This window comes from Bombina bombina, chromosome 5 (assembly GCF_027579735.1).
Source record: "Bombina bombina isolate aBomBom1 chromosome 5, aBomBom1.pri, whole genome shotgun sequence".
Classification (NCBI taxonomy): domain Eukaryota; kingdom Metazoa; phylum Chordata; class Amphibia; order Anura; family Bombinatoridae; genus Bombina; species Bombina bombina.
The window spans coordinates 283,641,294-283,663,793 of NC_069503.1; the positions used below are offsets into that span (position 1 = coordinate 283,641,294).

Consider the following 22,500-nt stretch of genomic DNA (forward strand, 5'->3'; position numbering starts at 1 on the left):
ATTTATCTACTAAGCATAAAAAGAAACATATTAAAAAGGCTGTGGAACTAATTTGTAGCTGTGGGCAAAATTAGCTCGCAGCTTTGACGAATTAAGATGGTGGTCGTAAGGGCCTGAACATGACCAATGTGTTAAAAAATCCATTAAAATAAAAGCAAAAAAACAAAACAAAAACACAACCATGAACAGCTACTATTAGTTATATAACCAGATTTTCTGCAATCACAAATAGTATTCAGTACAGATGAATAATCATAAAACTGATAGAGAAGGTATGCAAAAATTCCCAAGTGCTTACTGAGGTTTAATTGCAGCTACACCCTTATCACGGCTTTCAGTCACATCTTCCAACTTGCCATTTTCATGACCTTTGTTATCTCCATCAGCCATTCTGGAAATGAAATTAATATATAATATCAGATTCAGAACCTTCTACAACAAAGGGGACTGTTAAAGTAGGACATAAACTAAAAATTTAACAACATAGTATTTTAAAAGGAACACACATAATATAACACTATTAATGACAAACTATAAATGTAAAACTAGTCTACAGAATGCCCAATTTCAAGACAGAATAGGAATAAGTTTGCTTATAGTCCCATATATTTGTGTAATTATCTGTGAAGTATATTGCCTAGTAATCCCAGTTATGTATTACATCCTTTAATTTAAAAATAAAACTAACACGAGATGGTTATTTATTGACTGTATATTATAAGCAACCAACAACATAACATTTGACAACTAATGTGAAACACAATTTATATTTGTTTTCTTTCATTTGTACTTGAGAATAAGGAATAAAATACGAGAGTGATCTATGATTTTAATTGGCAGATTCACTGCTTAAAACAATCATAACAAAATCTGACATGGAAAATTATTATTAGCATTTTCTTAGATGCTACTGGACTCACAACATATACGACTTTTTGTATACAATGTATAGAGGCAAAAGTAACATATCTGGCATATGCAACCCTATAAAAGAATTAATATGTACACCAACAGTTCTCGCATCCTTTCTATAGTGGACGTGAAGCAGCTGCCTCCTATCAAAATGTGCTTGCCTTTTATTTAGTAACACGTTAGCTGCCTGATACTAGTGCAACGTTTACTGTGGCAACCAAATTATTAATCACGCATCCATTGACAGATAAGAGATTAAACACGCAGCCACCAAAACATTTGCTGTGAACTATGCGTGTTCACTGTGATTTAAGAACCAAAATGTATATGCTTCTAGGATATATCGATGAATCGCACACAAAAAAATACGGTACTATAAATTCAGTTCAGTTAGGCTACAAATACACACATAAAAGGTTATGTTCTAGTGCACTGTCTGGAGACAGATTTTACAGGATCCACTCCACGCTAACACACAGGAAGTTTTCAAAAACTGTGCAACCTTCTATCAAACCCCCCTTTGCGGTCTAAGCATGACTGTGTCATCTTCCGTGCAAATCTCAGCCGTGACACACAGGTTCCTTCTGATCTTTCCAAACTATGGTAATGGTTTTTTAACAGTTTAATATTATTACACATTTTAAGAAGGATTGCAATAATGTATACCACTAACATGCTACCCCATTTACAGCTCAATAAATATTTAACACACACAAACGTCTATTCCTGAACAGTTTCAGTAAATTGTATGCATTTCACATAATTTGGTTTAACTTGACCTCCAGGAAATAAACGACTAGATGTTGCAGCGTGATTTATACTTCATTCAAATAATAATAATCTATTCAAGCAGTGACAAATGTCTGCATCACAAGACACTCACGTGCTTGCAGGGGGTTAGTGTGTTGCAGGAAGCTCAAGTCCATAGCCAGCCTCCCGGAAGTTATTGCATCTGTAATTCGCAGCAGCTTCTGTCTAATGCTGAAGCATAAAGATACTGTCATTGTCTTCAATGTTATTACCGAGTCGCCGAGGTTTAACGATGGAGATTAGATGGGTGCAACATCCATACACCCATGTCCTTATATTGTTCAGCCTGTGTCTGGTTTGGGGAAATCCTACCAGCGCCCCTGGACCAAAACCCATCACACAACGTAAGGAGCAGGACTGGGGAGGGGGCATGTTCGGTGCGCACTGCTGGTATTGGCGAACACATCATTGTGTTAAAATTATTAATAATATTATTATTACTGTTGCCTGGTGTGCAAGAATGTATTACACAGCAGGGAATATCATTGTAACATATTGTTTATTCAGATATTATATATATATATATATATATATATATAATATGATGTCCTGTTAAATCATTATGGTTTAGCTAGAGTCTGCACCTGCTTACTTAGTTGCGGTTTGATAATCTAATCTTTACCCACGGATAGTTAACGCAGAGAATGAGTCATTTTTGAATTAAATGCTTTACTCACAGCTGGAGGACACATTTTATACATTACGTTAATCAAAGCATGATAGTATACACGTACATCAGTTGCATAATTCCCAACATTTGAAAAAAAAAATTCTACAGATATTTAGCAGCTATCAATTACCTGCATGAAAACTTTTACCACACCCCCTGCCCTAAAGTTCTGCCCACTTTGCCAAACCCACATAATTAGCATAATTTAGCCCCTCCTATTTATTATGGTGGAGATTTTATATATATATATATATATATATATATATATATATATATATATATATATATATATATATATATATATATATATATATATATATATGAGAAACTAAAAGTTATAGAAGGAGAATGTACGGAATGGAATTAATGAAAGAAATGGGAGCAAAAGGAAAATGCCTCACACACCCAGCCCCTCCCATTAATATTATAGAGAGTATCCCTCTCACAAGAGACAATCACAAGAGACAAATGTGTGCAGGCATCAATCAGCACCGCACCAGTGTAGGATATGTGTGTATTCTTTTTCAACAAGGGATACCAAGAGAATGAAGCACATTTTAAAAACAGAAGTGAAATTAAATGTCTTAAAATGACATGCTCTATCTGAATCATGCAAGTTTAATTTTAACTTTCCCATCCCTTTAACTACAGTGTGTGGGTGAGAATTTGTGTGATAGGGGCTGTGGAGAGAACATTTTGTACACAATATACATCCTTGTTAATTTCACATTATATGTATTTACCTTAAATCAGGTTTCTGTATGTATATAAATATATATATATATATATATATATATATATATATATATATGTATATATATGTTAAAAGAGAGATCTAAATGTATAAAAACAACATAGTATATACATGAATTATGCTTTTAGCAACAAGACATATTGTTCTTTTAACTACATGTTCAGTTTTAGCACCAAAGCTCAGTGTTTTCTAGGAAATAAACTATGTATTATTATTTATTCTTTATTTATAAAGCGCCAACAGATTCCGCAGCGCTGCCCATGGGTACAAGGATAACAGTACAATGTAGAAACAATATGACAACATTTTATAGAAAAAAAAAACAGGGAATTGAGGGCCCTATTCCCGTGGGAACTTACAATCTAGATGGGTAGGATGGGAAACAGGAGGTGGGGACTGCAAAGTTGAGAATGATATTAGTGAGGAGATAGAGGGCAGCTGTTAGTTAAGTGAAGTTAGTATGTTAATAAGTCGGGTGATAAGCTTCCCTGAACAGAAAGGTCTTTAGGGAACGTTTAAAGGAGGAGAGTTTAGGGTCATGTCTGACAGCACAAGGAAGTGCGTTCCAGAGGGTTGGTGCCGCCCGAGAGAAGTCCTGTAGTCTAGCATGAGAGGAGGTGATGGTAGAGGATGCAAGAAGCAGGTCATTGTTGGATCTTAGGGGACGGGCAGGAGTGTATTTGTTGATAAGTGAGGACAGGTAGGGTGGGGCAACATTGGTGAGGGCTTTGTAGGTCATGGTGAGAATTTTGAATTTAACTCTGTTGTGAATGGGGAGCCAGTGAAGGGACTCGCAGAGAGGTGCAGCAGAAACAGAGCGTTGAGAGAGGTGGATTAGTCTGGCAGATGCATTAAGGATGGATTGGAGGGGAGAGAGGCGGGAGAGAGGGAGGCCAGTTAGTAAGTTGTTACAGTAGTCAAGTCGGGAAATTACCAGGGAGTGGATTAGCTGTTTAGTAGCTTCAGCACTTAGAAACGGACAAATTTTGGAGATATTGCGTAGGTGGTTGCGGCAGGATGAAGAGAGCAATTGGATGTCGGAAATGAAGGACAGATTTAAGTCAAGTGTGACTCCAAGGCAGCGGACTTGGGGTGATGGGGATATAGTGGTGCCGCCAACAGTGATGGAAAAATTAGAAACTGGAGTAGAGTTAGAGGGGGGAATTAGAAGTAGTTCGGTCTTGCACATGTTTATACTTAGGTGGTGAGAGGCAAACCAGGAGGAAATGCCAGATAAGCCGTCGCTGATGTGAGAATTGACCGAAGGAGAGAGTGCAGGGGTGGAAAGGTAGATCTAGGTATCGTCAGCATAGAGATGATTGCTGAAGCCATAACTGTTGATAAGTTTACCCAGTGAAGAAGTGTAAATAGAGAAGAGTAGAGGACCCAGGACAGAGCCTTGAGGTACTCCAACAGACAGAGGCAAAAGAGAGGAGGAGTCACCAGCAGAAGAGACGGAGAAGGATCTGTTGGAGAGATGAGAGTGAATCCAGGAGAGGGCAGTGTCACAGACCCCAAGAGAGCTGAGAGTCTGTAGGAGAAGGGGATGGTCAATAGTGTCAAAAGCAGCAGAGAGGTCCAGTAAGATGAGTATAGAGTAGTAGCCTTTGTTTTTAGCAGAAAGGAGATCATTAGTAACCTTGGTGAGGGCAGTCTCAGTTGAGTGTTGGGGACGGAAGCCAGATTGCAGGGGGTCGAGCAATGAGTTGGAGGACAGGAATTGGGTTAGGCGATTGAAAACTAGTTTTTCAAGTAATTTTGAAGCTAGCGGGAGCAGTGATATGGGGTGGTAGTTTGCAGGGGAGTTGGGGTCAAGGGAGGGTTTTTTGAGGATGGGGGTGACCTTTGCATGTTTGAAGGAGGCAGGGAATGAGCCGGTAGAAAGGTGGTTGAATATGTGAGTAAGAGCCGGAGTGAGGGTGGGAGACAGCGGGGGAATTAGATGTGAAGGAATAGGGTCAAGTGTGCAGGTAGGGAGGTGAGAAGAAGACAAAAGGGAAGCCACTTCGCTCTCAGTGGTTGGGAGGAGGGTGCAGAGAGTGGCAGAGGGGGTGACTGGGAGTGAAGTTGGGAGATTGCAGGTTTGTTTTGGGATGTTTCTTCGGATGGCAAGTGTTTTATTGAAAAAATAGTCAGCAAGGTCTTGAGCACTGAATGCAGATGAGGGGGGTGGTGCAGGTGGGTAGAGGAGAGAGTTGAAGATGGAGAAGAGTCTTTTAGGTTTTGAAAAGTGAGTGGATATAAGAGAAGAGAAGTATGTTTGCTTAGCTAAGCGAAGGTCAGAGGTGTAAGAGTAAAGAGTGAGCTTATAGTGCAGGAAATCAGGTTCAGTAGGTGTTGCTTGCAATGGGAATCGGCACCCTGCTACATAGCCATTAATTCAGTAGAATACGGAGGAGAGACCGACTGAGAGAAAGAAAGACTATGTAAGCAGGAACAGATGCCCCTGTAGTGTTACATCAGCCTTAATCAAGGAAGGACATTTAGTACATTGTGCAATGTCACATGTGGGACATTATCACAGCTGGATTACACAAGTAACATGAACAGGGCATACACAGACACGTACAAAGTGTAGCGTCGCAGATCACAGAAGAGCCAATACCATATAATTGTGCACTGACCCCTTTGACCTCCCAATGCCCGTAACGCAAGTCATCTTTGGCAACCAAGAATGTAAAATAAAAAGTAATTTCACCTTTATTTGACAGCCATTGGGTGAATGTAAAAAAAAAATTATCTTGCACCAGCTGTGGCGAAGGCTGAACAATTCTCCCCCTCTCTCGCGAGACCCAAGCTCTCTCCTCGTCGGATCATTGCCATGGTAACCCATGCAACGCTCTGACTGCCATAAGTAATTCTGAAGTCCCCTTGGCCAGCCCCTACGCAGAATAGTGGTACAGGGTACCGGGGGCGGGAGGAGGATGGGGGCAGCTTATTTTCAGCCATTTTGGTCCTCTCAGGAATTCCTGGGACATTTAAATGGCCGGGACTGGGTCCTAAATTCCGGGACTGTCCCAGCAAAAAACAGGACAGTTGGCAACTATGCAGTTGAGCAAAGCATTAGGAACATAATTTATTTGAAAGTCATAATTAAACTTTCATGATTTAGCACATGTGATTTTAAGAGATTTTGTTTACTTCTGTTATAAAATGTGCTTACTTTTCTTGATATCCTTTGCAAACCTACCTATGTAAGCTCAGAAGCAGCATTGCACAGGGAGCTAGCTAGCTGGTGATTGGTGGCTACACACATATTGCTTTGTGTCATTGGCTCACCAGATTCAGTGTTCAGCTAGGACCCAGAAGTGCATTGCTGCTTTGACGCTGACTTTTAACTATGTGTTTAAACCCTCTGTAGGGATTAAACACACAGCGCGCCACTCGTAATCTAGCCCTAACTTTTGCACATGAGAGAAAAGGGGTTTATCGTGGCTGTTTGCGCTCTTCGGGTTTTAAATTGAAAGTTTAAATGGCTCTCGTCAGGTTACAAGTTGAAAGTAAATGCTATCGCTTGAGGTCAATTGAAGTTAACGTGCAACGGGTTAGTGCCAGTGTTTCCTCTAAAGCTAGATTTTGTGAGTTGCCCGGCAGTGAAACAGTGAATAAAGCAATCATTCCTTGCTGTCTGCATTGTGCAGTGTTGGCTCTGATTAACTGTTTTGCAAAACAAAAAAAGTGTTACAAAACACATCAAAAATATACTACAAAGTACAGTTACATTCATAATAACACCATCTAATAAAAAATATTTAAAAAAAATATTGCACAAAAGTTATAAGGGCTCAAAGATATGAGGTATCAGGTGTTAGGGGAAAAACATATTTATGCAATATTCATACTTAATAATGGTTTTAACTATGTCGTTATTGTAAATATTTCACATTCCTGTTTTCTGCACACACACACACACACACACACACACACACACACACACACACACACACACAGATATATATATATATATATATATATATACATATATACACAGTCGTATGCAAACGTTTAGGCACCCTAACAATTTCCATGATTTTTATTTATAAATAATTGGGTTTTTGGATCAGCAATTTCATTTTGATCTATCAAATAACTTGGGCACCCCAACAGAAATATTGCATCAATATTTATTTAGAGCCTCCTTTAGCAGAAATAACAGCCTCTAGACGCTTCCTATAGCCTGTAATGAGTGTCTGGATTCTGGATGAAGGTATTTTGGACCATTCCTCCTTGCAAAACATCTCCAGTTCAGTTAGGTTTGATGGTTGTCGAGCATGGACAGCCCACTTCAAATCACCCCACAGATTTTCAGTGGTATTCAGGTCTGGGGACTGGGATGGCCATTCCAGAACATTGTACTTGTTCCTCTGCATAAATGCCAGAGTAGATTTTGAGCAGTGTTATGGGTCGTTGTCTTGTTGAAATATCCAGCCCCTGCGTAACTTCGACTTTGTGTCTGATTCCTCAACATTATTCTCAAGTAGCTGCTGATATTGAGTGGAATCCATGCGACCCTCAAATTTAACAAGATTTCCAGTACCGGCACTGGCCACACAGCCCCACAGCATGATGGAACATCCACCAAATTTTACTGTGACTAGAAAGTGTTTGTCTTGGAATGCTGTGTTCTTTTGCCGCCATGCATAATGCCCCTTGTTATGACCAAATAACTCGATCTTTGTTTTATCAGTCCACAGCACCTTCTTCCAAAATGAAGCTGGCTTGTCCAAATGTGTGTTTGCATACCTCAAGCTACTCTGTTTATGGCCTGTGTGCAGAAAAGGCTTCTTCCGCATCACTCTCCCATACAGCTTCTCCTTGTGCAAAGTGCGCTGAATTGTTGAACGATGCACAGTGACACCATCTGCAGCAAAATCTTTGGTGGTGGTCTATGGGCTGTTTTTGAGCGTTCTCACCATCCTTTGCCTTTGCCTCTCTGATATTTTACTTCTGGCCTTAACAAGAACTGTGCCTGTGGTCTTCCATTTCCTCACTATGTTCCTCACAGTGGACACTGACAGCTTAAATCTCTGCAATAGCTTTTTGTAGCCTTCCCCTAAACCATAATTTTGAACAATCTTTGTTTTCAGGTCATTTTAGAGTTGTTTTGAGGCCCCCATGTTGCCACTCTTCAGAGGACAGTCAAAGAGAACAACAACTTGCAATTGGCCACCTTAAATACCTTTTCTCATGATTGGATGCACCTGTCTATGAAGTTCAAGGCTTAATAGGCTCACCAAACCAATTGTGTGTTCCAATTAATCAGTGCTAGGTAGTTACAGGTATTCAAATCAACAAAATAACAATGGTAACAAAGAAAAAACAGGTGCTATCTAAGTGTACATTCTTTCAATCCAAGAATTGAAACTCCTTTTTTCTTTTCAAAATGACAATGGTGCCCAAATTTATGCACCTGTCTAATTTCGTTTTGATGCATATTGCACATTTTCTGTTAATCCAATAAACCTCATTTCACTACTGAAATATTACTGTGTCCTTCAGTTATTTGATAGCTCAAAATGAAATTGCTGATCCAAACACCCAATTATTTATACATTAAAATCATGGAAATTGTCAGGAGTGCCTAAACTTTTGCATACGAATGTATATGTGGAGTATGGAAACGGCAGCTATGAAGGAATACCCAAAAGAAGCAGATAACACAGGAGTATACTTTATTCATGTCTCTACGGCCTTCATTTGAAAAAGGCTCCTGCACGAGCCGAAACGTTATGAGTTAAGGCCCTTGTTTCTTTACTTTTCTCCATTAAAGGGTTTTGGATTATACTACTGTGTTGCCTACTTCTTCATTGCTTATGCCTGGCGTGGGTTTACTTGGATTGCATATATATATATATATATATATATATATATATATATATATATATACACACACTATACACACATACACACAAAGAAACAACTGTGAATAAAGTGCACACAGATACCCAGATAGGACAATCGGCAGAAGAGGTTTACGGCACAATGGAGAGTGGGTAAATATGGAGACTAGGAATATTGCAAATGCAGCCTAAGGCGGGTCTGCAAGCCTCGCCAAACAGAGTACAAAAATCCAAAGATAAGGCGCACTGTGTCAAATAGTCCAATGTCACAACGGATAAAAAATTCAAAAGTAGATAAAAGGATGACAGCTAAGAACAGCTGTAAAAAGCACATATAAAAGCACAATAGTTGTGCGGACAAAATCAAAGGCAGACTCGTTTCGTGCGCATGCGCACTTGGTCACTGCATACTTGCTGACCTGTCCGCTATCAGCTTTATAGCACAATTACATTAAGGTACAGAAGAATCTAACAACTGAAAGCTGGTATCTTTGAAGTTTCTGAAATAACCAGCAGAGGTCCTAGGTTAAAATCTGTCTGTATAGTGGCTGTCATACATACATGTTAAGAGAAAAAAGGGATTTTTTTTAAGCTAAATATAAAAGGCTAAAGCATATTCTCATAAGAGTCTAAAGAGATATATAATTAAGCTATAGCCAACATTTTATTTACAAGCTTAGGCATAGTTAATACTTTGCAAATATTAAAAAGGTTGAATATATAATAGAATTCTGTATAAACATTTATTTCTATGTTATGCTACAGCTAACCTAATAATTATTATTATTATTATGTTTGTTTGTTTTTTAAAAACCTCTTTGTCTCAGGGACATAATGTATAGGTTGGAATGCTGGCTAAATTATACAGCTCGACAATAATATGATAAGGAATCTTTTATAAGCTGGCAGCATTTAAGTCTCTGTTATTACTAGCAGCAGCTCAGGGTTAAAAACAGTTTTTATATTGGTTTAACATACAAAAGTGTTTAAAAAATCCTGATTATTTACTTTGATGGATATTAGACGCACTAGACTAACCACTTTTTTGTAGAAATTCTCCCTGTTTTTTCTTATTTTATTTATTTTTTTCACACTTAATCCTCACGTGTTCACTTGATGTTTTTTTTTTTTGGGGATTTTTTTTTCTCACACACATTATATGGATAAATGTATTATTTCACCAACATACCACAAACACACCCCTCCAGCAATGGCCGGCAAATCTAGAGAGAGGAAAAATAAAAACACTTTAGAAACTGCAGTTGAGATCCATGCTGTAAGTACAGCCTCTTCAAGAATTAATGAATATACGGATATGCAGGCTCTGGTTGAGAACATAACGAATGCCTTAACACCTAAGTTGGATACCCTCAGATCAGAAATGAAGCAAGATATTTTAATATTAACTACCGAAGTCAGACAATTTTCTAAAAGTCTTCAAGAGGCTGAGCTGAGGATATCCGATCTGGAAGATAATAATGTGTTGTTACAAACTAAACTTGAAACTAATAGTCTTACTCTTCAAAAAATGCAATACAAAATAGAAGACCTTGAGAATAGGTCACACAGAAATAACATTAGGATAATTGGACTTCCAGAGAATAAAGCAAATTAAAATCTGATAAAATGTATTTCAACAACTCTAGTTAATCTCCTGGGCATCCCTGCCTCATACCCCACTATTGTGGTGGAACGGATTCATAGAATAGGGGGACAAATAGCTAATACCAGTAGGGAACAGCGACCAAGACCGGTTATAGCTAAACTCCTTAATTTCCAAGAAAAAGTAACCTTGCTGCATTACTATCGGAAAGTTCATCAGGTCCTATTAGGAGGGGTGAAGATTTCTCTCTTCCAAGATTTCTCTTACGAGACTTCCATGAGGAGAAGGGAAATGTTGCCGCTATGCACAAAACTCATTAACTTAGGAATTCAAGCTACAATAGTATACCCAGCTAGATTAAGAATTACAAATAATGGCCAAACGAGTTTCTTTGACAACCTTAAGGAGGCTGAGAAATTTATGTCAGAAAAGGGAATAACACAAATTGCATAGTTATAAGAATTACTCTTGTCTTCTCTTTTCTTCTTTTACTTTCTTTTGATGTACTATATGTACTTTCAGGATTGGTGGTTACTTAATAAAGGGGGAGGGGGGTCCCCCCCCCCTGATGTATATAAATGAAAAGTGGAAAAGAAGCTTAAGACTGGATTTTATGATGAGAGGGGGAGGGGGGATTGGAAGGGAGGGGTTCCTTCTTCCTTTTTTTTTTCCCCCTCTTCTGCTTGTTTACTGGTTTGTTTGTTTTGTTTAGAACATGGCTGAGCACAATAATCTAAACATAGTATCTTGGAATATAGGGGGTGTTACTTCCCCAATCAAACGGAAAGCAATTCTCACACACCTCAAGAAATTAAAAAGCGATATAGCTTATATACAAGAAACACATTTAGATTTATTTGAAACACTCAAGTTTAAGTCTTCCTGGGTTGGAGAGGTAGTGGCTGCTTCAGGTATGAATAGAAAGAGAGGAGTGGCAATCCTAATAGGAAAGAAGATCAATCACCAGATACTTCACATATATGCAGATCCTGAGGGGAGGTATCTTCTGCTAAAGTTAAAAATAATGAATTGCATCTATACGATCCGTAATGTATACGCACCTCATATAATTAGCTCAGACTTTTGGGATATGGTTCAAACAAAGATTTTGCAATGTACGGAGGGCTACCTTATTATCAGAGGGGATTTCAATATGGCCCCCCAATATCCATTGGATAGGCTTAGGAAAATATCCCCTTTAGTTAAGACAAAAAGAGATGCCTTAGAATCCAAGTTGTTCAAAAAGATTTTCTCAAATTTGGCAGTTAAAGATATATGGAGGACTCAAAATGCTGATGTTAGAGAATTTACATGCCTATCCAAAGCTCATAAATCATAATCTAGGATTGACCTGTTTTTGGTGGATGATAAAACAGCCAAACTCCAAGTTAAAACCGATATATACCCTATCTCTATATCAGATCACGCACCAATATCTTTGCGGATTGCCATCTCTATCCGCGCTCCAGCATCTAAACGTTTTTTCCCCCCAGGTATCTTTATACGGATATTAAATTTAAGGATTTCTTTAAAAAGAAATTCAATGAATTTGTACAATTCAATGGTGATTATATAACCAAACCTGTGATTTTCTTGGAAACAGCGAAGGCGGTTTGGAGAGGAGAAATTATAGCATATACATCAATAGAGCGGAAAAGATATTTGAAGAAAGAACAGGAAGTTCTAAAATTCTTAACCAAATCGTATAATCACTATCTGGCAGACAGATCTATGGGAAATTGGGAGACTTACAATAGAGCCAAAAAAGAAAGAGATACTTTCTTATTACATAAAACAACGCAATCTGAAATTAGGTCCCAAGCCAAGTTTCATAAATACCGGAACAAAACCGGGAAGTTATTAGCATCATTAGTTAAAAATATCAATAAATCCCCAGTAATTCATAGGATACAAAACGGAAAAAACTGGTAATATCACCGGACGAAGTGATGCAAGTTTTCTCCACATATTATGATAATTTATATGCCTGGCAAGAATCAAATATATCACATAGAGATATATTTTGGGAGAAGATTCAAAATCCTACTTTGACCTCTGATAGTGCGAATTTGAACTCCTCTATCTCGGAATTTGAATTTAAAAAAGCTATTAAGAACTTACACCTAGATAAGGCGCCAGGCCCGGATGCAATCTCCAATGAGTTTTATAAAATTTTAAGTCAAGATATTACCCCATACCTAGAAAATCTTTTTAACTTTTATTATTCTGGGGATAATCTCATCAAATTTCTTAGCGTCAGTAACTACGCTGATCTCGAAGCCAGGAAAGCATCCTTTAAAAAAAAAAAAAATTGTATTCTCTATCTGAATCATTTTTATTATTATTATCATTTATTTGTAAAGTGCTGCCAAATTCCGTAGCGCTGGGTACAATGATAGGGGTATACAATGACAAAGATTTGTGATAAAATACAAAACATAACAAAAGTAAACAAATCTAGTACAGGAGGAAGAGGGCCCTGCTCCGGAGAGCTTACAGTCTATAGGTTAAGGGTGCAGAGACATAAGTTTGGGGTAGCTTGTTACATCTGTTGTATTTGCAGCAGTGAGTCAGGCAGTTCATGTACATGTATTAGTTTGGTTTGGATGAGGGATGGAGGAGAGATGGTAAGCCTCTCTGAATAGGTGAGTTTTCAAGGAGCGTCTGAAGCTATACAAGGTTGGAGACAGTCTAATGGAGCGGGGTAGAGAGTTCCAGAGGACAGGAGCAGCACGTGCAAAGTCTTGGAGGCGGGAGTGGGACGTAGAGATAACTGGAGTGTAGAGACGTAGGTCAGAGGTTGATTGAAGAGGACGGGATGGGGAATATTTCACGATGAGAAAGGAAATATAGTTGGGAGTTAGACTGTTGAGTGCTTTGTAAGTTAGGGTTAATACTTTAAATTGTATTCTGGAGTGTATGGGGAGCCAGTGTAAAGACTGGCAGAGCGGAGCAGCTGATGTAGATCGGTGACTTAGGTGGATGAGTCTAGCAGAAGCATTCATAATAGATTGGAGGGAGGAGAGGCAGTGTTTTGGAAGGCCATTTAGGAGTAGATTGCAATAATCAATGCGTGACAAAATGAGGGAATGAATAAGTATTTTTGTAGTTTTTTTGAGTAAGGAAGAGATGAATTCTGGAAATGTTGCGTAGGTGTGTGTATATGTGGGTTGAATGTGAGTTCTGAGTCTAGTGTGACCCCAAGACAGCGGACCTGGGGTGAGGTGTTGAGAATAGAGTCTCCAACCGTCAGAGAAATGTCAGGTGTTGGATGTCTTGAAGAGGGGGGATAAGAAGCAGCTCAGTTTTGGACAGATTGAGTTGGAGGTAGTGCGAAGACACCCAAGAGGAAATTGCAGAGAGGCAGTCAGAAATCTGGTTGAGTAAAGAGGGAGAGATATCGGAAGAGGAAAGATAGATTTGGGTATCATCAGCATACAAGTGGTACTGGAATTCAAAGGAGGCTATACGTTTTCCAAGGCAGGATGTATAGAGAGAGAAAAGCAAGGGGCCCAAGACAGAGCCTTGCGGTACTCCAACTGAGAGAGGCATAGGATCACAAGATATGTTGTTAAAGGAAACTGAAAACGAGCGGTTTGACAGATATGATGCAAACTAGGAGAGGGCTGTGTCTCGGATGCCAAATGAATGTAGTATTTTTAGGAGGAGAGGATGGTCAACTGTGTCAAAAGCTGCGGACAGGTCAAGAAGAATTGCTAAGTAGTAATAGCCTTTTGCTTTAGCTGATAACAGGTCATTTGTTACTTTAGCAAGAGCGGTTTCTGTTGAGTGTTTAGGGCGGAAACCAGATTGTGACCAAATTGAGTTAGTTGTGAGAAATTGAGTTAGCCAATTATAGACTAGTCGTTCCAATAATTTTAAAGCAAAGGGAAGTAAGGAGACCAGTCGATAGTTAGAAGGCGAGGAGGGGTCAAGCAACGGCTTTTTTAGGATTGGTATGATTGACGCATGCTTGAATGTGTCAGCGGTGAGAGATTGGTTAAAGAGATGAGTTAGGGTAGGGGTTACTGAAGCAGAGAGAGAGGGAATAAGTAGTGAAGGAATAGGGTCAAATGGACAGGTTGTGAGATGAGCCAAGGATAGGAGTGCAGAGACTTCTTCCTCTGTTACAGGAGGGAAGTAGCATAGATTTTTGTTAATAGAAGGGGTGGGTAGGATTGCTGGGTTTGAGGGATGTGAGGTGCAGATCTCTTTTTTTCTAATGGTGTCAATTTTATTTTTGAAGTGATCAGCAATAATTTGAGCAGTGAGGTTGGTAGTGGCCGGGAGGGGCAGGCGGACGTAGAAGGGACGAGAGAGGGAAACCAATGGCACTACTTGTTTGGATTCAAATAAATGTGCTCTAGATCTCTTAATATAATAAACTCTGGAATGTGTTCCAGATCAAATTTAGTAGTAAAAGAGTCTGTGGTGCTGTGTACTAAATACAAACTTGGAGGGCTAGATGTGGTTAAAGGGATAACCACCAGGAAAGGGTACACTCATAGCACTCAAGAGCAAATTACAAGTGATTATGTTTGTAGATTTCAATGTGGCATAGAATTTAAAGAGACAGCATTGGTCTCCAATTATACTTAAACTAAACTAAATTTTAAAACTTAACATTTATTGATTTTTCAGTGCTAAAAATTTGCGGAAAACATGAACAATTAAAAACACTAACCCAGATGGTGCTATGATTGAAATAGAACAAAACAATGTATTTAGGCTAGTAAGGACCTACCAAGGGTCACTAAAGAGTATATTCCTCCTTAGAGGTCTATGAGTATAGATATAATTATCAAGGGTTTATATAGGCTATAGAGTTTAATACCCAATAAGATACCCAAGTAGTATAGTAGAGTTGTGTACTGCAAATGTCCAAGGATAATTCCTGCAGGATATAATATACCCCCACCTTAACCGTTTTTACAGGTTTAGTAGCATTAGTTTTTCATTTAAATTATAACAGTAGATCATCAGTTAATAGTACAGAATATAACAGTGTATTGAGATCGTGGGTTCGCTTAGAGTAGTCAAAGCAAACACCTATTTTGTGAATTTCGATATCAGTTTACTCAGTGCCCACTGTGATGGTGTACATTGTATTGAAGTATATCATAATATCATTTACTTTGTCCTCTGTTGGGTTTCACCACTATTATGACAAAAGTACAATACCTCTAATGGATTACACCAGTTCTGTTACTGTGATATGGTTAAATTACAATGAATTGAAAGTGTAATAGTATATGGCTGAGAATTCAGTTATATAATTTAACTGCCAGATACACTTATATAGCTAGGGGTTCAATTGTATAACACAACTCAACGTAGAAGGGAGTTAAAGGTTGAGAACAGCTTTCTGGGGTTGGATGCGTGAGGTGACACAAGGGAGGAGAAATAGACTTGTTTGGCCATGCTGAGGGCAGAGTTGTAGGACTTAAGGGTGAATTTATAATTCTGGAAATCAGCACAGGTGCGTGATTTTCTCCACTGCCATTCAGCAGCCCGTGAGCATCGCTGAATATATCTGGTCTGTTTAGTGTGCCACGGTTGCGGTCGTATCATTGATTGATGTACGTCGAAGAATGGAGGGTGCAGTTTTGTCAAGTGTTGATTTTAGTGCCGAATTATACTGTAGAGTCACGAGGTTTGGACAAGAGAGGGATGAAATGTCAGAGAGCAGAGGACTCAGTTGAGTGGAAAAGTCTGTGAGATCCAAGTCATTTAAGTTCCTGTAAGGTAGCAGTTTTTTTGAGGCTTGCAAAGATGTAGTAGGTAGAGTAAGAGAGAAAGTTAGTAGATCAGAGAGAGTAGTGGTAGATCAGAGAGAGGAAAGGGGAGGTTAAGGGAGTTGGAAACAGCACAGAGATTTGTGAAGACCAGGTCTTTGGAGTTGCCTTCACAGTGTGTTGGAGATGTCCATTGGGACAGGCCTAAAGAGGTGGTAAGGGATAGAAGTTTAGAGGCAGCAGGCATGTTAGGATTATCAAGGGGTATGTTGAAGTCCCCTAAGATGAGAGAAGGGACATTACAAGAGAGAAAATGTGGAAGCCAGGCTTCAAAGTGGTCCAGAAATTGTGATGCTGGGCCAGGGGGCCGATAGATAACTGCAACACGAAGAGCTATAGGGGAGAAGAGGCGCATAGCGTGAACTTCAAAAGATGGGAAGGAAAGAGAGGGGGTGAAGGAATGCCGTGAAAGGTACTGTGTGGAGACAAGAGAATTCCTACTCCTCCTCCTTGTTTGTCTCCAGGCCTGGGAGTGTGACTGAAATGCAGGCCGCCATAGGACAGAGAGGCTACAGGAGTTGTGTTAGAGGAGAAAAGCCAAGTTTCAGTAAAGGCTAACAGGTTAAGTGAACGTGAAATAAATAGGTCGTGAATAGATGTAAGCTTATTGCATACCGAGCGTGCATTCCAAAGGGCACACGAGAATTGGGGTGTACTAATAGAGGTGCAGTTAATGAGGTTTAGAGGGTTACGTGGGCAAGGTGTATGAGGTGTCATTTGGGGTAGTGATCTGAGGGAAGCAGAGGGTGGACCTGGGTTAGGCGAGACATCCCCAGCTGCAAGAAGAAGAAAGATGGTGAGTGAAAGGAGATGAGAATGTGTCTTATGTGAGTGTTTAAGTTTAGGATCAGTGAAGCATGGCTGGCTGAGGGATGTGAGATAGGAATAGTTTTCATGTGTGTTGAAGAGAGGGGAAGGTAGAAGAGAAGGAGAAATATGAATGTTCTGATTGCTGTTTGTGAATGGAAGAGCTGTTTAAGGAAAAGGGAGGGAAAGGTTAATAAAGATATTAGAAAGTATAGCATGTTTGCATTTAATTTGGTAAATTTGAAAAGTACTTATCTCTGTTGTCCACTCCTTTGTCTAACTCCGTTGTTATAACTCTCTCTACATTTATGAACTAGCACATTTAGAGAACTACACACATGCAGTGCTGCACTGATCGAACAAGCTAAGCTTGAATGTAACAAGCTGGGGATATTCAATTTAAAGGTAATAACAGTCACATGCTTCTAATTAGCAAAGGTCATACATTTAGAGCAGGATCAAACAAGGCATAAGCAAACATTGCAGATGGTACCTTTCTTATCAAACTGAAAGACAGAGAGAAGAAAGTTGTTGTTTTTGTTTTTGTTTTGTTTTTTAAGGTAATAGAGACATACCAGAGATAAAGATTTGTAGGGGAATATGCAGTTATAGTATGTGAAGCAGGGTTAAAATATGTGAAGCAGGGTTAAAATGAAGTCTTTATGCACATACCAGAGATAAAGATTTGTAGGAGAATATGCAGTTATAGTATGTGAAGCAGGGTTAAAATGGAGTCCTTATGCACATACCAGAGATAAAGATTTGTAGGAGAATATGCAGTTATAGTATGAAAGAAAATGTTTGTGTTTTATGTCCCTTTAACCTTACCTCTTTGGTTTATAAATATTCTTATTTGTTTTGTGCATAACATGTTAAGTTGTTTTTGCCTTATTTCACCTTTGATGTATATTAACTCTGCAGAGGTTTATATAATAGAAGGTATCTACAATTATATATTCTTTTCTCTAAATCTCTGCTTACAAAAACTACATATATGCATAAATATATGGGTTATAATTCAAAGCTAGAGAGTGACAATAACCAAGGTATGAAGAATACCATTTCTGAACGCACAACACGTGTAACCTTGAAGCAAATGGGCTACAGCAGTAGAAGACAACACCGGGTGCCACTCCTGTCAGCTAAGAAGAGGAAACTGAGGCTAGAATTTGCAGAGGCTCACCAAAATTGGACAATATAAGATTGGAAAAATGTTGCCTGGTCTGAGTCTCGATTTCAGCTGCGACATTCAGATGGTAGGATCAGAATTTCGCGTAAACAACATGAAAGCATGGATCCATCCTGCCTTGTATCATGGGTTCAGACTGGTGGTGGTGGTGTAATGGTGTGGGGGATATTTTCTTGGCACACTTTGGGCCCCTTTAGTACCAATTGAGCATCGTTGAAACGCCATGGCCTACCTGAGTATTGTTGCTGACCAAGTCCATCCCTTTATGACTACAGTGTACCCATCTTATGATTTCTACTTCCAGCAGGATAATGGGATGTGGTGGAATGGGAGATTTGCATCATGGATGTGTAGCCGACAAATGGGCAGCAACTGCATGATGCTATCATGTCATTATGGACCAAAATGTCTAAGGAATGTTTCCAACACCTTGTTGGATCTATGCCATGAATAATTAAGGCAGTTATGAAGGCTAAAGGGAGTTTAACCCTGTACTTGCAAGGTGTACCTAATAAAGTGGCCGGTGAGTGTGTGTATGTACAGTATGTATGCATGTATATCAAACGTCACAATACAATAAACCACGTTTTGTTATTTAAAGTCCAGTGAGTGCAGATCTACACACACACACATATATATATATATATTGTGTGTGTGTGTGTGTGTGTGTGCGTATATAATATAATATATATATATATATATATATATATATATATATATATATATATATATATATATATATATATATATATAAGTAGATGAAGGAAGTCGGCACAAATCTTCTTTATAAAATCCAAAATTTTAATGATACAGTTTAAAATAGAAATCAGCTCAGTGAAAAATGGTCTAACATGTTTTGGCTTGTGGCCTTAATCATAGACTTAATTAAAACAATAATCACATTAAAATATTGTGGTTATTCAGTAACTCACAAATATCAGATAATAGTGTTATACTACCAATTATATACTGTAAATCAAATTACAGAAAAATCTCATATTGTTGTATTCCTTATCAAATAATTATACTTTTACAAATACTTTACTTGTGTATGAGTAACCTAATATACATAACTTATTAGATTAAATATTCAAAGTCTTAAGCTTTGGTTTTTAATTCTAATTACCTTCAATAGGTTATAGCTTGAACATAAGAATAGGAAAAAACATTTTTTGCAAGGCCTATACCATAGGAGCCAACTGAAAGACAGTTGTTTCTCATTATTATTAAAATGGACCTATACTCTACTCATTAACAAGGAGCTGGCGCCGCCTTAATGTAATGTAGTATATTCCTAGACAATTAGTGTTAAAGTAAACATAGAATACACTAAAATATAGAGAAGCCGACATCCACCTAAAATGGTAGTTTGTTGGAAAAACTCAGAGCTCAGAGGAATTCAGTGATATTATTCCCAAAAGTTGATGATATCATAAACGGAATTGTACCCATTTGGAATTCTAGTTGACAAGGAAAAAATCCAAAATGCCTCACGTTTGTATAGAAATTTATTAATGTCACCTCCTCTTTTTGGTTTCCTGAGTTTTTCCACCACTTTCCACTTAAAGGTTTAATTTGAGCTAGGGCTGGGTGAAAAGAAAAATCGCGATTTAAAAAAAAAAAAAAAAAAAAAAACTGTGATTGCGATTTAATCGCCATTTTATTAAAAATTACTATAACACCTTCATTTTTCAATAAAACGTTTATTAAACACTGCAGAATCTTACTGTACATGTTTCTCAATGTCCAATACAGTCTTGGAGCATAAAAATACAAACCACAAAATAGTTAAAATAAAATTAGCTAGTGCTACTTGTGCTGTGGTTACATAGATAGTATAAAGTCCCTTTATTTAACAGTACACTACATAATCTTACTGTACATGTTTCTCAATGTCCAATGCACTCTTGGAGCATAAAAATACAAACCACAAAAGAAGTTTAAAAAAAAAAAAAAAAAGTCAGTAAGGCACTATAAAGTATTTGTACAATACTCACTTTATTGCTCACAACTTTGAGCTGTCCCACCGCCACACCACTGCTTGACCACCCCCACACTACTCCCAGATGACTCCCACACACTCTTCAATCTCTTCCAAAATGGCTGTTTCGCAGGCATTCTCTGGTCCGCCTACGGCCGCACACTGGTCTGCCACTCATCCTCCCTCTTCGCCTCCGTTTTCAGGACAATCTGAGGATTTTTTAAAAAAAAAAAAAGAAATTGCGTACTCTCGCGGTTTTTAAAACCGCGGTGATTAATCGTGGTTTAAAACCGCATCTGCGATTAATCGTGCAGCCCTAATTAGAGCTATTATGTACTTCAATGAAGTGTTTTGCTAATTCTGATTTTGCATCTGATCTTTTTATATCTGAGAGATGCTGTTGAATTCTCTCTCTGGCTTCCCTGGAAGTGCATCCTATATATTGTTTACCTGAACAGGTGCACCAGGCCATGTAAATTACATATTTTGATCTGCAATTTACGCAACTCTCAATCTGATATTCTTTGTCTGTTGAAAATGACTTAAATTTGTCTCCTGTTTGGATAAAGCCACAAGGAATGCATGGGCCATAGCCGCATCTGTACATTCCTTTAGAAGTGAGCTAAGAAGAGGTAGGTGAATCATGTGGAAAGTCACTAGGAGAAAGAATTTTCCCAAGTGTGACCCCTTTCCTATAGGAAAATCTACAACCCTTTTTGGCCTCTTCTATTAATCCCTCATCTGCACTTAACATAGGTAAGGGTTTGTTTTAAACACTTTGCATATGTCTTTATAGTCTGATGAATACTGAGTAACAAATGTTACACAATCTCTTTCCTGTTGACAAGTATTCTCTGTGAAATGGATCACAAAAACAAAGGCGCCTCCAAGTGTACAGTTGATGCAAACGAATAATGTGATAATCAGAATAATACTCTCAAGTGGAGCAGCACTCAGGTGTGCTAAATCAAACAGACTGGGATCTCACAGTGTCCCAGCTCACTGAAACAGCCAGATTACTGGTTCCTCCAATGTCTCACAAGACCGAATAAGCTCAGACTCTCAAAGTTGGATTGTAACAAAACCACAATTTAATAAAAGGATAAAAAATCAAAGTGTCAACAATATAACACTTGATATTAAAATACAATAAGCAATGCGTTTCTCAGACTGCTGTCTGTTTCATCAGGCTTCTAATCTTACAATGAGAGTACTGGCTTAAATACAAACACATAGCCTATCCGGATTCATTATCAAATGGCATACCTATTCAGGTGTGTATGCACATAATTGATCTCATTAGAAACGTCACACACAATAGGAGGAGTTTACAAATATATATCAATTCATATGAAAACTTTCTTCAACCTTCCTCTAACAAACAAATATATACATACACATAACTTTTTATTCAAAAATTAATCTTGTGATCAGTGTCATATCAATACCGTATTGTATATTTCTATAGGGTGTCATATTGATCCATTTAGAAATATAAATCTTAATATTAAGGTGCCAAAGACTGAATATAACCTTTATAAATAAATATGAGGTGCTGAACGAATTGATAACATTCAGATCAAAAGATCATTTTAAGTATCAGATCTTGGCAAGGAGCTTGAAGCTGTTTAACATGGCTCATGATTCAAAACTTAGATCCCTATTTTTGTTTGATCGTATATTTAATAATATCCTTACTGGATGCTAATTCCGGTCTTAGAACTTATCATGAGTAGTCTAATAATACCTTTTTGCCCTTTTTTAGACGAACATTGTGTAGTTTGTTCGGAAATCTTTAATTTCGGAACAGAGTTTATTTCCGTATACGTCATTCATACAGGAACATCATTTGACTTATCAGGGCTTAGGAGAACTACTCACTGAAATTGTCATGTGATTCCTATGCTAATGAGTGAGCCTAAGAAGTGCATGGGTAGAGTCCACAACCTAAAGTGAAAATATACGCCTAGATTTAGAGTTTTGCGTTAGCCGTCAAAACCAGTGTTAGAGGCTCCTAACGCTGGTTTTGGGCTACCGCTGGTATTTAGAGTCAGTCAGGAAAGGGTCTAACGCTCACTTTCCAGCCGCGACTTTTCCATACCGCAGATCCCCTTACGCCATTTGCGTATCCTATCTTTT

General features: G+C 38.3%; 2 protein-coding genes across 4 annotated transcripts in view; one reads left to right on the top strand and one right to left on the bottom strand.

Moving 5' to 3' along the window:
- Nucleotides 1–1,841, bottom strand: part of DUS3L (dihydrouridine synthase 3 like) — a 48,836-nt gene extending 46,995 nt beyond the window's left edge. For 2 of the 3 annotated variants that reach the window (XM_053714023.1, XM_053714021.1), the window contains exons 1-2: nt 1,322–1,425; nt 299–391 (exon numbers count right to left, since the gene is read on the bottom strand). In XM_053714023.1, coding sequence (XP_053569998.1) covers nt 299–390 — 92 coding nt within the window. In that variant the 5' untranslated portion in view covers nt 391; nt 1,322–1,425. Of the gene's footprint in view, nt 1–298; nt 392–1,321; nt 1,426–1,795 lie in introns of those variants that run through there. The other variant, XM_053714022.1, reaches the window with a different exon arrangement.
- Nucleotides 1,842–1,924: 83 nt separating this feature from the next.
- The window catches only part of LOC128660264 (pituitary tumor-transforming gene 1 protein-interacting protein), a 336,493-nt gene continuing 315,917 nt past the window's right edge, over nt 1,925–22,500 (top strand). Inside the window, exon 1 of the mRNA XM_053714024.1 lies at nt 1,925–2,066. Within this exon, the coding sequence (XP_053569999.1) occupies nt 1,925–2,066 (142 nt within the window). The remainder of the gene's footprint in view (nt 2,067–22,500) is intronic.